At 41.5% G+C, this 17611-nt stretch overlaps 1 protein-coding gene across 3 annotated transcripts in view; it reads left to right on the top strand.

Moving 5' to 3' along the window:
* The first annotated feature begins 35 nt into the window (after positions 1-35).
* The window catches only part of FGD5 (FYVE, RhoGEF and PH domain containing 5), an 89460-nt gene continuing 71884 nt past the window's right edge, over positions 36-17611 (top strand). For all 3 annotated transcript variants that reach the window (XM_027671962.1, XM_027671963.1, XM_027671961.1), the window contains exons 1-2: positions 36-148; positions 8116-11056. In XM_027671962.1, coding sequence (XP_027527763.1) covers positions 136-148; positions 8116-11056 — 2954 coding nt within the window. In that variant the 5' untranslated portion in view covers positions 36-135. The remainder of the gene's footprint in view (positions 149-8115; positions 11057-17611) is intronic.

Here is a 17611-nt window from a genome sequence, read left to right as displayed (position 1 = left end):
CCGGCCGCCCCGCTGCGCTCCCGTGCCCCGCACGGGCTGTAGGGCCGGGCGCGCCCGCGAGGGGCGAGGGCGGCGGCCCCTCGGGACCATGCGCTGAGCGCCCGGGGCAGCCGGCGAGCGAAGTTGGGGTGGAAGATGAACAACGCCGGTAAGTGCGCGGGCCCGCCGGGAAGGCTCTTCGCCTCCGGACATCTTTTCCCCGAGGCCGGCAAACGCCTGGCGGGCTTCCTTCCTCCGATACCGGCACCCTCCTTCCTTCGGGCTGGTACACCCCGCCACCGGGATGGCACCGCCCGCCGGGGCGCTGCTGCTCCGGGGCTCGCATCTCCCTCCGTCCCGGCATCCCTCCTTCGGGGCCGGCAGCTCCCGGACAGTCCTGCCGGAGCTGGCACCTCTCCTCCGGGCACCCTCGGCCCTCCGTTTCCACCCGACCTGCCAGGTGCTCGCTGGCTCCCCAGGGCTGTGCGTGCCCCATTGCTTGTCCCAGCGGGACGGGGTAAAGCAGCAAGCGCGGGCGAGGCGAGGGGTTCCGGACATAACCGGACTGGCTGCGGATGCTGAGGGACGGGGCTGTGCGCCCACTACTCCCTCGGACACACTTAAGCCTTCACGGAGTCCCTAGGGACTTCGCTGTGACTTTCCTAAAGTCTGGTTTTGGGGAAGGTAATGTTTTTTGCAGAATTTTCTCTCCAAGGCAAACCCAAACCCTTCCTCCTTTCTTCTGTTAACTTCCCAGAACTTTTCCTTGATGTAAACTGGGAAGGTGAAAGAAACAGGATGAGAAGAGAACAAGACATTCAACAGTTAAAACGTTAAAAGAAGCCACTAGAAAACTGGGGCAAATTTTAAACTTTTCACCAACACTTTCTCATTTTCAGGGGCCAGGCATGTGTGTGAAAAACATAGCAATCCAGGAAACAATTATTGCTAACTCTGGAGTTATTTAGAAAAATTTAATTCTGCATCTAGTATTGAAGAGGAAGAGCAATAGACCCTTTGTCTTAGCCCTAAATTTTTTCATTGTGTTTCCTTGTTCCAGAACGTGAATGTTGCTGGGCATCTCACTTGCATGGGTACATTCTGAAGCCCAGAGATTTCACTGCTAGATACCTTGCCCTACAACTGTCAGGTGTTGGGAAATTGTGAATCACTGTTTGCCAAAGCACAGGAACATAGGATTGGAAAAGCTCTTTTGGGTCAAACCCAGCCCTCTGCTGTTGTATCAGTGTGTCATACCACTCCTCTGAGTTTTGAAGTCTTTTCTTTTGGAGTGGGGAGTGAGACAGTTTTCTACAGTGTGGTGATACTTCCATTCTATTTTCTGATCCTGGTCTGGACTGGACTTTGTACCTCCCAGGAGACCAAGTCATTTGAAAATTAAGTAAGCCAGACAAAAATTGCTTTCGCCATGATGCTTCTAGCTCTCTTTCTTTGTCTCTGCATTATTTAAACCCAGATCTAATCTGCTTCTGTTGTCAGTGGAAATGCAGTGTAAGAAATATCAGATGTATTTGTAAAGACTTATTAGCAGTTTTTATTTTTCAAGAATGTTGGATGAAATGGGACTACCTTCATTACCAAAAGCAGTACCCGTTGTTTACCACCTAAGGAGTCTTTCTGCTGTGCCTTTTGCAATCGGATATGTCTATCTCGTATTGGCCTCATAAGCCACCAGCGTGCTTGTAACAAACGTGGATAGAGCCTTCCTAAATCTTTGTTCGCGAAGCCTGGCCATGATGATGACCCGTTGTTACAGAACACAAGGTCATACTACTTTTATTAATTCCTCCAATTATATCAACCTAAAACTTTTCAGATAGCTCTCCTGCTACTCCTCGCACCAAAATGAGAAACTCTTGCCATTGCTAGTTCTTCTAGTTTTCAGACCAGGTTCAACACCAATTATTCTTGTGATTACATTGTCCTTTTGCTTAAAAATAGTTCTTTTCCTCTTCTGGTGTTTACCTCCAGGTTGTATTTATAGAGTGCTCATATCCCTTCTCAGCCTTTGTTTTGTATGTTCACACAATGCAAGGAATGTCTCTCCCATCAGTGCAAAGCAGAACTTCCTACTGAATCTGAAGGACAGGGGTATTTATTAACCAGCACAACCTGGGGACCAAAATTACCTATCTTTGTACTACGGTAAGTAATACATAGCAGCAGTAAGTAGTGATATGTGCAGGCTTATACGGCAGTCATGATCCCACAGAAGTTAAAATAACGACTGACAGAAAACAGAAAGGGAGATATGGATTATCCTCAGAGATGCAGACCTGATAGGTAAAGAAAGATGAAGCAATCCATCCAAGGCCACAGGAAATCTGTGGTAAGAGACCAGACCAGCCTCATATATAGGACCTTCCAGCCTCTAAGTACCGATTTGTTTGCCAGGTGCTGAAATGATGCTGCCCATAGGAAGAACATACAAATGTAAGAGTCCAGATTGTTCAGAGGTATAAGCAGACAGTATATTCTTTCAGCTGCTACTGAAAGTGATATAGGAAAAGATGCTATATGTACCTGTCAAAGAATTTTAACCAATGTCTTCTTTGGCTCTTAGGACACAATATATAAACCAGCAGGTGAACATAAGTTGTCTGCTGCAGTGTTAATTTCCGGTTGTGAAAATCACAACAGCCAAATTGGTAACATCACAATCACTTACAGTTACATTAAAAAGAAATAGTAGTTTAGAACCAAGATTATTTAGTATTTATCCTCCTGATAAGTGAGGATAGATGTTTTTCAAAAGTATCAGACTTAGGCAGAAGATGAAATACCATTTTCATAAATATGAGGCATTTAGGAGTCAAAGACCTGCTGGCTTTGACCAGGACCTCAGATTTCAATGGCCTGAAGTCCCAGTTCTCAGAAAACACTCAAGTATCTAATACCTGTTCAAGTCAAACTAGGAGCTGATACCTAAAACTGGACTGAGGTCCCATTTGAAAGGAAGACTTACACTCCTAATCATTTGAAAATCCTAGTCTGAATACCTTTTCCATTTAAAGTGAATCCCATGCAACTGTTTTCACTTCTTATGTAATTTTTGTCATTTCAGACTTATCTCCAATAGTGTGAAATAAGTGATGCATTTACATGCTGTAAAATAAAGAGAACTACTTCTGCAGCAAATATTGCACAATTAATGACATCTCAGTACATCCTGAGTATCCTCAGTGACAGCACTGATGTTTTATGAGTTAAACCCCCTCATAGGTATTATACTTTCCTTGTAAATCATGCTACTTCATCTGTTTAATCTCCAACATATTAAAGTTTATGCTGGGTACTTAATTCAGAATGACATTAAATTGGCTTATCTACATATGCAGCTTGAACACACCCTCATTGTCTGACTTGGAGAGCTGGTAGAGTTCTAATTATATGTTGGAACCTACAGCTTTCTGTACTGGAAATGTAAAAAATGAGTTTTAGGAGACTCTGTGCTCGGCTTGCCTTACATTCCAGGCAGCATTACCGTAGTGGTTGGTACTCATGTTCTGGCCAGGTCCAAACCCAGCTCTTCATCTGCAGAGAAGAGCTGTCTGTTTTGCTTACAGTGAAGCTCCATGGATTCTTTTGAGAGGAAGCTCTGTACCAGCATTCTCTCAGAACAATTTCTTCTCTAAGGAGGAAGCACCATAGTCAAAAGATAAACCCATGTATTAGACAAGTACAGAATTTCCTCTAATTCTGATATAGCTATGTGAAATTATACAACTCCTGATCAGAGCTGAACAGGACTTTCTGATACCCTTGTCTGGATATTCTCCCTCTGCCTCCTGTTTCTCAGACACTTTCTCTCTGTGGATTTCAATCCGTTCTTCATAGGCAGAAGCAGTGACAGACAGGACTTGTGTGCACTGGTTTCCACTGGGATTCTGGGTTTGGTGCAGTCCCATCCCACTGTTGCAGTATGGTCCCTCCACCTTCACTGTCGCTTCCATCCAAAAGCTCTGCAGATCCCTGAACAATGCATTGTGTGTGTCTCCTCAGTGTGTCTCCCATTTTAGCATATGTCTGAGTTGAATTAATGCCAAAGGCATGAAGAAAACACAGGTCCACAAAAGTTCATTGATCAGAAAAAGCTACTTTCAGCATCTGAAGAGATGCCTGAACTGGATTGCAATACCAGCCAAGGCTGGAACCAGTATCTGCACAGTATCTTGAGCCACTAGCAAAGAGCATGACCGTGGGACATGTCTACAAATATTCCTGCAAGGGTGAAACCTCAGTCTTTAGTTAGGTCCTGGTGGTGATGTTGGGAGGTATGGTCCCTTATAAGCCTTAATTAAATTCTAGGCTAATTCCTAAATCTGGAAAACATTTGAAAGTGGTTAGTTGCAGTGTTTCAGGCAATACCCCACTACAAAATGTTTATTGTTTCAAAGAACACTTGAAGAGTGAAGGCTGTGTGGGTTGATTGCTATTCCAGGAGAGCTGCTAGGCTACTGTTCGCTGCTAAGAAACTCAGATGGAAGGAGAGTACTGTAATGTAGTTTCATATGGACTGTGGCAGGAATGGAACCATGCAGGATTGCCTGAAGGAAGGTGGGTAAGGAGAGGAAGCTGTCCTTGTCAGTACAAGGAAGCATTGAACAATAAGGGGAGGAGCAGGCTAAAGGAATTCGTATTCCCCAAGAGTTTCCTTTTAAGCACAAGGTGGGTGTGTCTCCCTCCAAACTAAAACACATCCTAAAATAAACATGCACAATTACTTGTGAACATACACATTGCTTATGGTGCAGTGTTGCTTTGTGTCCATTTAGAAGTTACAGCCAGAACCTTTCAAGTGGCTCAGACAGCAAAGGAAGCAGAAATTGAAGCAGAATGAAATTGTCCTGATAAAAGGCAAGAAGCTGTGCTTTCTTTTGTTTGGGTTAGTTTTTAAACAAACACTTGTACTCCTCCCTCTGCTTTCCCCTCGCATCCCCACCAAAGAAAAAAGAAAATTGTTTAAGAAGCCTCATGAAAGGCAAGACCAACAGACAGAGCAGTTAGGAAAAAAACTATGTAAGGAATCAGTAGTGACCAGTAGCTGGCACAAGTGGGGAAGAGTAGGACATCACAATGCCTATTACTATACTGTAGACAGGGTCTACTACCATAAGTTCTCTTCCACCAGCAGTCTTACCGAAGGTAGCAGAAGGAAAAACTCAAGATTATTTGATTCCTTCTGCTGTAGAAAATGATCACTGGAGGGAAAGTGGGTAACTGTTTAAACTATAGCTCTTTTAAGTGGATGTCTGCTTGGTTATTTTACTTAAAGGAAATGAGTTCATTACATTATTTTATTATTTTATTTCAAATTTGTTTATAAGACAAAACTTGGGAGATCTGGCATTGTCTATAGTCCGGTCTTTTCCTTGTTACTCACTGTTTCAGTACTGTCTGACAAGAACAAGGATGAGAATGTAGAGACTGTTCAAGCCTTGTCACATCTCAGGAATGTTTATATCCCATTCTTGGATAGACATTCCATAGAAGGCCAGGCACTGCAGAAACTGGTATAGGACATCCAAAGTGATGTTTCTTCCTTGGAGTTAGTTGTAAAAATGCCTTATTGTAGTGGTAAAGGTGTAAAGACTCAGTTTTACCTAATAAAAATTTCATGCATTTTACTACCAGAAGGTTCGTTTAGGATGTTCAGTCATTGCAATAGCTGATTTAAAAATGCAGAGGTAGATCTGGCTGGGGAGCCAGGCTTACAAGATACTAAACCCACTTCTATTCCCTCCCTGTTTTTAACAAGCAAGAATTTTCAGTACTCTGCAGCCTTCAACTGCCGCCTGCAAAAGAAGCAGTGGTGGTACTTCAGCAGTGGTGGAGTGTTTGGCACATAATGTTTCCAAAATACTGCAGAGGGAAAGATGAGTTACCCATTCATGACTAGACAGATGCCCTGTGGCTCAAAGCAGCAGTGGATACTGTGAAACACCACAGTACTGCAACGTGGTGAATACGCAGTTCTCTCTCCCTTCTTTTCCACAAGTTGTTTTAAGCCTCCCACACATGATGCTGGATTGGTATAAAACTCCAGATACAGAATAATTCTTAAATAGTATGTGTGATAAGGACCCTCATTAGGACAGGCTTTTCATTCCTTCTGGGCTAAGCCAAGATCACTGGTTCAGTTTTTAACTTAGAGGAAATCGCTGTAGTGTCTCATAGCTCTGGAAAGACTGTTTTCTGACTACATCAGGGTGCCAAATTGTCAGCTTCTTTCTGACTACTGGAAGAAATTTCAGCAAGCTAAAGAATATCAGAAGAGACAGCCTTTTATGTCTCCCAGAGTCTAACCAAACAAATATATGCCAGTATTAGTTCAGTACGAATTACTCCAATTATACTAAGATAACAATAAGAAAAGTACCATGACACCAAATATCAGAACAATCAGAGAATCATTTTTAAGCAGTTTGTGTTCAGTATCCCCTTATTCTCAGTACGGTGCACAGCTCAGTTCTAACTGTCTGCACTTCCACATATCAGAAGTCTGCATTCCAAAATACTCAAAAAAAACAGCATAGTAGCTACAGTTCCTGAAAATTATACCATGATTTATGATAGGATTTCACATAGGAACCATGTCCAAAATTGTGTCTTTTGAGATTCTGTTCCCTTCGTTCCTGTGTAAGGCACAAAGATCTTGCACAAAGAATTGTTCCTGTCTCTCTCATAGTGAAATGGTTTGTCCTGTGCTTTTCCTTAAAATGGAGAGCTCTCCGTTTTCCACTACAACATGTAAATTAAAATCATAAAAAAAATTAGAGATTTCTAATTGATTAACCATGTCATTATCTATTGATGGCTAGGAAGCATCAGTAGGAGGAAACCACTTCTCTCTATTTATTATCATCTGTAACCATTTGGTATGCTGGCTTCTTTACATATTTCATCCCATCTAAAATCTCACAAGGGAGGACCCCTGTTGTTACCTATTTATGCAGTCTTTCAGCATTTCATTTAGTTTCTGAAGAATATTAATTTCAGGACCAACACAGCTGAATGGCTGTGGCATGCAAACTGTAGTGTGAGTAAAATGGCCATATATGACTTAATTCACCTAGCTTCAATCTAGCTTGTCAGTCTGCTTGATTTCCCCTACACGTGTGTCAGCACTACCACTGGAAGTACAAGGCTGGCCTTAGTTTGCAAGATAATTTACTTTTTAAAGTATATTTTGATGTTTAGAGAAGACTGTACCTGCAAGGGGTTCTGGATTTACAGGAGGATGGAGGATCTTTTGACTAAAGGGCTGAAAAAGCTGTACATTGAAAACTGAACTCGAGTTTAAACCAGTAACTCTCTTTATGTTTTGGGTTGAAGTATTTCATACAGTGCATTATAGCTCATCAGCATAATCAGTGTAAAGTATTAGTCAAGCTTTTAGCAAACGACCTTATCCCTTATCATTATGTTGTTCGATAAACAAAACGTAACTCCGTATTTTTTACCATGGTAATGGCAGGTGGGAAGACTCTGTGTCTGGGCACCAAGAGTTCAGTTTGGTTGGGTTGAATTAAGCCTTGATCTATCGGTAGAACTAATTTTGTTCAGTGCTGAAATTCTGCAAACTGCCTATTGAAATTAAAATCATTGCTAAAAAGTGTTTATGCTGAATTATATGAACAGCTACTATGGCTGAAAGGCATTTCTTTCATTGCAGTGAAACACTTCAGCATCATTGAATCAAAGTGTTCATATTTAGTCATAGGTCAAACATTTCTGTGACAGAACCAGAATGTCTCTAATATTAGCGCTTCTGAGTGTAGGAGGTGTTACCTCTCTGTGGACACCTGTGTATGATACATCCTTGGCTCTGCAGCTGCACACCTTTCTCTCCCCAAGTGTGCTAGGGCTGCATCTAGTTCAGTTCAGTTTTGACCTTAAACTGTGTTCCTTGAAATATAGCTACAGTGCTGCATAGAAGGACGCTTCACATGCTTTGCTCCTTCAGTTCTCTTTTCAGAGCTGAGCCTATATTATTGGCTGGACTCTTTCTGCATTAGAAGTCGGTGATTATAGATAAAGTCTACTGCAGGATATATTCAGCTGGCTTTAATAAAAACCAAGATGGCTAACATGACTTTTTTCTCTTTTCTCCAGAAATCACAAAACCACCACTAGCACCGAAACCAAAGATTATCGGTCATCTTTCTCCAGTAGCTGTCTCCAAATTTTCTCCTTCACTGCCTAGGGCTGATATTCTTCATAACCCGAACTCTGTGTCTAGGGGTCCCAAACCACCTATTGCTCCCAAGCCAAAATTCTCAGCTGACACTGAGGGCAAATCCAGTGTTTCTACCAACAATAACTTAAATAAATGCCCAAATGGGAGACTGATATGTCTTGATGGAGAGCTGTATGAAGGAAACCAGCGCAATGCTGATTGCCTAGAATCTGAGGCAGATAATGAATACATTGTAGTTCCTGAAGCTCAGCTGACCAGCAAAGACTGTAATAATTTGGAACATGAGCATGATAGGAACCTAGATTCCTCTGTGGAAGATGAAGTCTCAGAAACTCCAGAAGAGGTAGAGAAGGAAGAGGATAGCCTTGCTAATGAGGAGAATACCAGTAATCGAGAAGTCATCGAAGATGAGCACCATAACTCTTCAGGTATGGCTGAACCAATGGAACCAGACTCTGAAGAGTCAACCAGAGACTGTGACCAGTCCAAAGCACTTTGTGAGGAGTCCTCAGATGTCCCAGATAGGGCTAATGATGCTTCCAAGAATGTAGATGAAGATGAGGATGTTGTAGGTGATTGTATTGAAACAAAAAACAAGCGGGAAACTTCTTACAACCTGAAACTGGTCAAGAACAATAGTGATTGTAAGACTGAAACTGATAACATTTTTAATAAAGATGAGGAACTAATGGGTGATACCTGTAAAAATACCATTGTAATTCCACTGCCTGCAGATGAATCAATCCCACATAGTGAGAAGGCAGGGCAGGAGGAGGAGGAACTGCCTGAGGTTTTAGAAAAAGCAGATGGGTGTCTAGCACATGATGATGACCACAGTGCACGTGCAGAGCTTGATTTGAATGCGGAAGGGGAATTAGAAAATGATGACTGTGCAAGCCCTGACATGCTGCCTGATGAGGCTGATGAAGAAACAGCTCCTGGCTTAGAACTGTGTGAAGATGAACCCAGTGCCTTAAATGGTTTAGGAGAGTTAATCCATCAAGCAGCAGCTGAAGAGGAGGAAGCAGAACCAGATGAGCACAATAGTACACACACAGGAAACACTGGCAATGGCTGCCAGATCACTGAGAGGAGAGGTGAGAAGACATCAGACATAGCCTGTGAAGCAAGCAAAGACTCTGGGAAAGGGGAAGAAGAAACTGTGAATGCAGAGAATATGGATGATGGCTGTCAAATTGCACCTTGTGAGAATGAATGTGGTGAGGAAATACACATGGAACATTCAGATGAGCATCTTCAATCAGAATGGACCTCTCTGCACGAAGATGGTGTGATCTCTGATAGGCTACCTTGTAGTCCAGGGATGGAGCCAGAGCTGGAAAATGTGACTGTTGAAGAGCATAGTGAAAGTACTGTGGAAACGTCTAAGTCAGATGAACTGCAACTTGAAGACAATGAGGTAGAAGCAAACAGCTTCAGCAAAAGTGTCCCAAGTTCACCTCAACAGGTCCCACTTGAGGAAGAGTTAGAATTCTGTAAGCATGGCAAAATTAATGTAGAATGTGGAACCAAACATGTTTTGCATGAAAATCTAGCAGTCCCTGAAGTGGTGATTGTGCCTGAAGAATCAGAGGAAAGAGAAACTAGCGGTGATTCCCTAGATGATCCTTATGTGCTTCCTGCAGAAAATGAAATTGCTTATGGTGTGCAGACTGATTTAGGAGCTGATCACAGTAAAAAGGATGGATTAGGCATGGATGATGAAAACAACTTGCTTCCCACTGATCGTAAAAGCATTGTCACTAGAACACGCTCACTATCTGGGAAAATGCCAGGCTATGTCCCAGAAACTGTTCCAGAAGAAACTGGACCTGAAACTGATTTACCATCTTCCCGCAATGGCTCTGGGACAGAAGATTTGAGCATTAATTTATTTTCACTGGAAGGAAAACCAATGGAAGACAACAGGGCATTACCAACGAAGTCAAGACGTTTCATTTTATATCCTCGATCTTATTCTGTTGAAGGGAGAGAGATGCCTATTGCTGTTTACAGAGAAAGTGATGGCTGCATACTGGATGATGTTAGAATAAAAAGGACAGAAGATAACTTGTCTTTGCCTTGTGTCAATGGTTCCTCAGGTAGTTTTTCTCAGCGAAATCATCTTTCATCATGTAGCATATCTACACCATCCTCAGTTGTTGATATACCACCTCCTTTTGAACTTGCCTACATCACCAAAAAGCCAATAACTAAAAGTTCCCCTTCACTTTTGATAGAAAGTGACTCACCTGATAAGTATTCCAAGAAAAAGAAATCTTCTTTTAAGAGGTTCCTCACTCTAAAATTCAAGAAGAAAACTGAAAATAAAGTCCATGTAGATGTTAATGTTTCTTCAAGGTCCTCATCAGAGTCCAGCTATCACGGGCCTCCAAGGCTGATGGAGCTAGACAGGAGGAGCCTCAGTAGCTCACCTCAACTAAAATCACACGTGGGGAAGCTCCGTGCATCTGAGTCTCCCTCTGCTGTTCTCTTCTATAAGGATGGTAAAAGAAAAGGAACGCCCAAGTCCTTCAGCAGGAGTGTGTCAAGGGTGGAGTCCTTTGAGGACCGGTCCAGACCTCCTTTCATGCCACTTCCATTAACAAAACCTAGGTCTATTTCTTTTCCCAATGCTGACACGTCTGACTATGAGAACATTCCTGCTATGAGCTCTGACTATGAAAACATACAAATTCCTCCTCGAAGATCTACCAGAGCAGGAACTTTCACTGAGTTTTTTGAAGATCCCAGCAGGGCATTATCTGCTGCTAATGAGAATGACGGCTATGTGGATATGAGCAGCTTCACTGGCTTTGAGAACAAGCAGCAAACCACAGACCAGGAAACAGAAAGGTACTGTAATAAATTATTATGTAAGACCTGCTAGCCTTGGTCAAAAGGCAAGGCCTCCCCTGCTAGGTATAGTAGGCAGATCCTCCATGTTGGTTTACTTATACCTCCTCTCAGGAAAGGCTTACAGGAAAGATTGGAAGAATACAAGATAAGCCTTTATCAGTGAAAAAAAAAAAGACACCAAATTAACTCTTTACCTTGTAAATGAATACCAGATCTGCGTCCTATGATTTGCAGACAGAAACCAAAGAGCATTCAAAAATATTTGGTTTATCCAGTTGATCTAATTTTTGTGGGTGGGAGGGTGGAGCAGAGAGAGCTTGCCTTGTTTTTCAGTAAGAAAGGTTTCTGACTTCTTGCCTGAATGAAAGGAGAGCCTGATTGCTGGAAGGGGTCCTACTTCATTTTTTCATTCCTGTCAATTTCTCAAAACAACAATATGTACATAATGTATGTTTCAAAGTACATCAGTTAAGTATAGACCAGAAAATCCCAAATCATGAACTAATCAGACTAGACAATTAATTTTAGAAGTTGCTTTAAAGGCTGTCATGGCCCTTTGACAGAGCTGCTGATTTATAAATTAATTAAACAGTTCTGTCTGAAATCATATGCACTGCTTACATTAATAACAATGTTTCACCCCATTCCATTATGTTATTTGCAAACACAAAAATTTTTTTTCATATTTACATACACTCAACACCTTTGAATTTTAATTTGTTGTCAGATTATAGCATTCAATCAGTGGAATGCAGAGATGTAAATAAGAAGAGTGATTTTTGTTAAGTTCATGTTCAACAGGTAATAAGAAAAACAAGGTGCAAAGCCAATGAATGAAAAGGAATGTCTTTAATGCATTTTGTTAGAGCTGTGTGAAAAACATAAAAATATTAAAGCAAGGTTTTCATGTCCATTTCCATCCATTGTTCTCCCAAAGATTTAATACTTGTGTTTCTTTGCAACGCTTATTTTTTCTGGTTGTCTACATTGTCATTGTGAATGGAACAAACCATGGGCATTTCACACACCCCTCTTAGGGTATTTCAAACTCGGGGAGTAAAAGAACTTCTCTTTAACACCTGTGAATGGGTCTTGCAAACCATTTCTAAAATAAGAATGATGTGGAATGGTGAGTAGACATGGGAAAAGAGATCGCATCAAGGCTTGAGCTGTGGATCCAAATGCACCTGAAACTGCAGAGTGTTGGACACAGGCCTGTGGTTTAGCTCTTTGGAGATGCTGGCTGCCTGCAGTGTTGGGAGCCCCAGTGATGCTGACACTGGGACATGGTGGAGTGCGGTGCCGCTTCACAACATGCACCACCACATGCCCAGAGCTGTGCTCAGCAGAAGCTGCATTACTCACTTGCTTTCAGTGGTTTGCATTGCACCCAACACACTGACGTTTGCTCCTGAAAAAGCTGGCCAGTTCTTTGTGTCCATGAAACACCGCCCATTTTAGGCAGTTCTTGAAGAACCAAGTTAAAAATATTAGAACTACGTCAATTGCTGTGACTTGGGCCCATTTATGAACTTCCTGTGGAAGCCTGTAGTTTCGAAGAGAGAGCCAATCCAAACTGGTTCAGGAAGTCTCAAGGTCAAGGCGTGAACATAATTCTTCAGTCTGCTGCTAGTTGTGCATGCAGTTTTTGTGGTTGTTGGGGGTTAAATGAAGGCTAGGCTCCTGTACAGCCCCTTTATCAAGATAACCGGGGTGGAGGGGAAGAGCACCAGGCAGACATAATTGCTGCTGCGATAGCTCTTATTTACTGTATTTGTCAGCATGTTTTGGACAAAGACATGCCAGAAAAGTTTTAATGAAATGTAAATGGGTAATACACATCCAATGGCGTAATATACTTGAAGAAACAGTGTGTGGTCTAAATGTAAAGCAACACAAATCATACAAGCACATGCACCTAGTTAGACATGCATACATCATGTATGGACATGGATGTTTTACTTCCTGCTAAAGCAGTTCTTCCTAAAATACCTCGCCATGGGTTTAAGATTTCTGTTAGGAATACCTATAAAACATAGCTCTACCACAACCACACAAGGATAAAAATTACTTTGAACTCCAACCTGCTCATATCCGGAGGCTTATTTCAACCATTTGAGAGTACAAGTGTGTTGGATTAAACCCTTGCAATACATGGGACTTGAGCCCGTGAACTTCTCTTTGGTGCATTCACCTGCAGAGCACTTGTATTTAGCATCTGCTGATACTTTACAGAAGAGCTATATTTTTGATGAATGGCCAAGTACAAGTCTTTTATTACACGTCAGAGAACAGAATGTGAGAGTGTTATAAAAGATTATAATAATCCAGGAACCTTCACTGTTGTGTGTGACTGGGGAAAAGCAGGGTGGGAGGGGGGCTGTCAGATGAGAAGATTCACGGTTTAATTTTCTTGCTTGAAAGAAAAGACCATGTGTAGTAGATTCAAACCAATAATTTCTAATTAGAAGCAATCAAGTTTATAGAAAATGTCCAATAAGGAAGGTGTTCTAGAAATAAATCTTAACTTAAAATTACTATTGCCAGAATAGAACTGGGAATACTGCCCCCGAAGAGCAGTAATTGTATATCCCAAAATCTAGTTATCTGGTATTAATAATTAAACTCTAATTCAGGTGTCTAATAATATAGATCGTCATTAGCCTTCAGTACAGTATAGAAATAATGCATCTTACGTGGAATTGGACAAAATTCTCCTGATCTTTCCCCAGTCCACATAGCCTGAATCAGACTCAATTTTCATCTTCCTGTGTAACCTGCTCTAGGTGAGCCTGCCTTGGCAGTGGGAGGGTTGGACTAGATGATCTTCAGAGGTCCCTTCCAACCCTAAAAGTTCTGTGATTCACTGGTTTTTGAAAAACCACTTTCTAACTCCTTTTCTCTGAAGATTTGCACTACGAAGTGCAAAGCAACACAAACCAGTTGTTCAGCCTGAAAGAAAAGACAGTTGTGCCCCACCTCTGAGACAGTGCACTGTAATTTACAGCATTGCTTTGACCCTCAACAGCTCAGAGCAATTTCACCACGGTTACTGGCTAGACTTTTCATCAGATGAAAGTCAGTTAAAGTATTTTGCATATGTCTTAGAGAATAGCTTCACTAACCTTCAAAGCATCACCTGTGTATATGGCAGCATGATAAACATGAGAGTGATGGGAAAGAGATACCTCAAACACTCATTTTATAATCTAGGAGAGATGAGAAGAGTCTTTCATCACCATTTAGTTAAGGTTAGGAAGGTGGCATCAGTTGGGCATTTTCAGAATTTCATTCCCCCTTTTTGCTTTCTACTTACAGTCCATTATTTGGATTTAGCAGGTTTGCTAAGTCTCAATCCTTCTTTCTGCTAAGATGCTCAAAATCCAGAGAAGAAAGAAGATAGGTAGAAGAGAGGAATAAAAGGAGTATTCCTGCAGGTCCACAGCTAATCCCACTGTGATGTTGAGTATTCATAAAAAATAAGGCAAAAGCCCATGTTGCTGCTACCTGTACATTCCTATATCCTTCTACATAAAATTGTCACTGATACATACTAGAAGACTCTCAGTCTGATCATTGTACTTCACCAGCTGCAGGACTTGCTCAGACTTTGACTCGCAAGTGAATTCTTTGGGGTCAGTGTGAGGATTCCAGTGCTCTGTGCAATTACACCAAGGCTTATGTAGTATCTAATAGGTCTCTAGAATTGCAGTCTCATGCCTGTAAATCACTCCCAAGACTCCCAACTTTCCACAGCTTTTCAAGATATATGTCATCTATCTGATGCTTCTCAGCCTTAGTATTATCAAGAAAGCTGATCATATTAGACAGAGGGAGAGCTGCTGTGTATGGTTGGTGGGTCATAGAGGACGCAAATCCCCCTCCTGTAAAAGGAGAAAAATCCAGTGGATGAGCAGTTAGTTCCCCCTACAATGAAGCAAGCTGTCCCCTTGCGTCACCACTGGATTTATCAACCTCTGTTCCAATTATGCCATTTAAAGTGGTTACATCTTCTCTGCTCCCTGCAGGTCATCAGTCACTGATGAGCAGCCTGGGACAGTCTGTATGACTGCCTGTTGCCTACCCTTCTGTAGGACACACAAAAACCAGCCTAATAGAAGCTGAGCATAATAGACATCTTAAAACATGATTTCTCTGTCTATAAATGGTCTGAATAGCACGCTACTTAGACATTCCGATGTTCTTAAGGTGAAATTTAAACCATTAGAGTGACTTTCCTCCAAATAGCACGTTTTTAACCAGTGAAATCAAGATGCCATGTTCCTGGCTCTTTCTCCTCCTTCAAATGAGAAGCATGAATGCTATATAAGATTAAATCACCAACTCTTAGAGAGGCACAATGTGGTATCTAAGCACAGTGTGTGAAGGAGAAGGTGAAAGTCTAGAGATAATTATGTAATGGAAGCCTCAGTATAAATAGCTCATACGTGAAAATAGCAGTGACCAAGAAAGGACACTCACTGTTGTCATATTTATCACAGTAAAACAAATACACATGAAAATTATATTTATTTTGTTGTAATTGTGAATCAATGTAATTTATATAACCTCAAGGAAATTCACAGTGCTGTAATTTACATAAAAGACCAGTAAGTTTACAAATAAAAAGAAGGTTCTTAGAAAACCCAGCAATATTGCCAGGTTTGTCAAAGAGGCAGTGTGTCAATTACTGAAAGAATCCACTAGCTGTTTATCAAAGGCAGATGCAGAATTCAGGTCCACTCTGTATTTCTAATATGTTTAAAAATCAGACAAGTACTTGCTGCACTAAGGTGCTAATTAACCTACAAGGCTGTCACTTAATCTCAGAGCAGAGAGGCACAACTTGACCGTCTGATGTATACAAAGGCAGAAGAAAATGCTCAGGACTGTTCTGGGAAGTTCATCAGAGTGAGCTGAATTAAACCTGCACGCAACTGCATTCATTACAGTGCGGGGGAAGCTAAAGATGCCACCTCTTCATTTCTTTTAATTGGCTGAACAAATGAGATTTTCTTCATCAATATCTTCTCTGCACTCTCCTCCATTTTGTTTTTCTTTCAATTAGCAAAGACATTTGAAACAATTTAACTTATAAAGTAGGTCAAATAATACCCACACCACAGGGTTACCCAAGCATGATATAACTGAGACCTGTAAGAGTGGCCATAGATCATAGCTTTTGTATACTTTCCTCATTGCCAAAAATTCTGTAGATAAGTATTTTGTAAGGTTGTGGCTCACATATTCAATGTCATTCGAGAAAATGTAGCTATAATTGTGATTCACAAACCAACTCTATTTTCCCTCTGTTATCCTATTAGAAGAGAAACCAAAACTGTTTCTAAAACGGTGGTCTGTTTTACTGCTGCTTAAATTCACACAAACTCATTTGAAGAGTATGAGAGAGCTGGAAATGTTTCTGTAAAGGATATTAGAAGGGTTTAGGAAGTCTCTTTCCTGTTGGTTAGAGATCCGTTACATTCAAATATTCATCAGACAATCAACAAAAACTTCAGAAGATCTCACAGAAGACAGTTGAGATTAGAGTCTGACCCTGAGGAGCTCTATTGCTCGTGAGAAGAAACCACTTTTTTTCGTTACCATTATTTTCCTTTAAAAACTTGTACCCTTTAATAAGAGGGTAAGTAGGCCAAACATTCTCTCCTCTAGTGATCGCCGGCCACACGTGCTGTAGTCACAGATGGGTGTGTTTGTAAAAGCTCACATAAAAAAATGGGTGAGAAAGTGCATAGAGTACAAGAGGACACAGTCTGAGAATTAATCATAGACCTCATGCTGTCCAGTGTCTACGACTGAACTGTGTAGGTGTCAAAAGTCCTTAAATGCAAAACACGGTCTGTTTGAAAGGTTACTGTCATTAACACATGAAGATGCTAATTCCCTGCTATATTAAATGCAGTTAGGAGTAGCTGAGCTAGGCCCTCCAGCTGCCCATTCTTCCACAGACACTTCAGTTTTAGACAGTCAGTGGAGCTGATGCTGGAGTGGAGATTTTACCTGTGGTTGGATCAGGAACATTGTGTGCGACTCCCTGGAGCACAAATCAACCTCTTTGACAGGTTTCAGTGAACGCATTTTGCCAAGTGCAAAAACATCTTCCCCTTACTCTATCTGTTGGGGTTTACATTGCATTTGGAAGGGAAGTCCCAGTTTGAGACCTGATTTAAGTTAAGGCAAAGGGCAAGAATAGAGTGATTGGACCAAAGGTCATTGACCAATAAGGACTTTTCAGTGTCTTCAGTGAGAAAGCAGGTAGATGTGTTCTTTCTGGTTGCCCATGCTGCTTTCCCAAGTAATTCTTGCTGCAAGCTGTGTTTTCTGTGCCATTCTGGGGTTATTAACACTGCAGATCCCAGCAGACAGCTGAGCTTTTGGGGAGGTCACTGGGGAAAGGGAACAAAAAGTCTTTCCAAGACAGTAATTGTAGCTGCATGTCAGTGTCACTGTTTTCACTGAACTCACAGCCCCAGGGAAGGAGTGCTCCTTAAATCTGTGCATTTACTGATCCCATATATCATCTCTGCTGCA

Source organism: Neopelma chrysocephalum, unplaced genomic scaffold (genome assembly GCF_003984885.1).
Source record: "Neopelma chrysocephalum unplaced genomic scaffold, ASM398488v2 Primary Assembly neopelma1_97238, whole genome shotgun sequence".
Taxonomy (NCBI): domain Eukaryota; kingdom Metazoa; phylum Chordata; class Aves; order Passeriformes; family Pipridae; genus Neopelma; species Neopelma chrysocephalum.
Note: the sequence above shows the minus strand (reverse complement) of the source record. Positions and strands in the feature narration are given on the sequence as shown.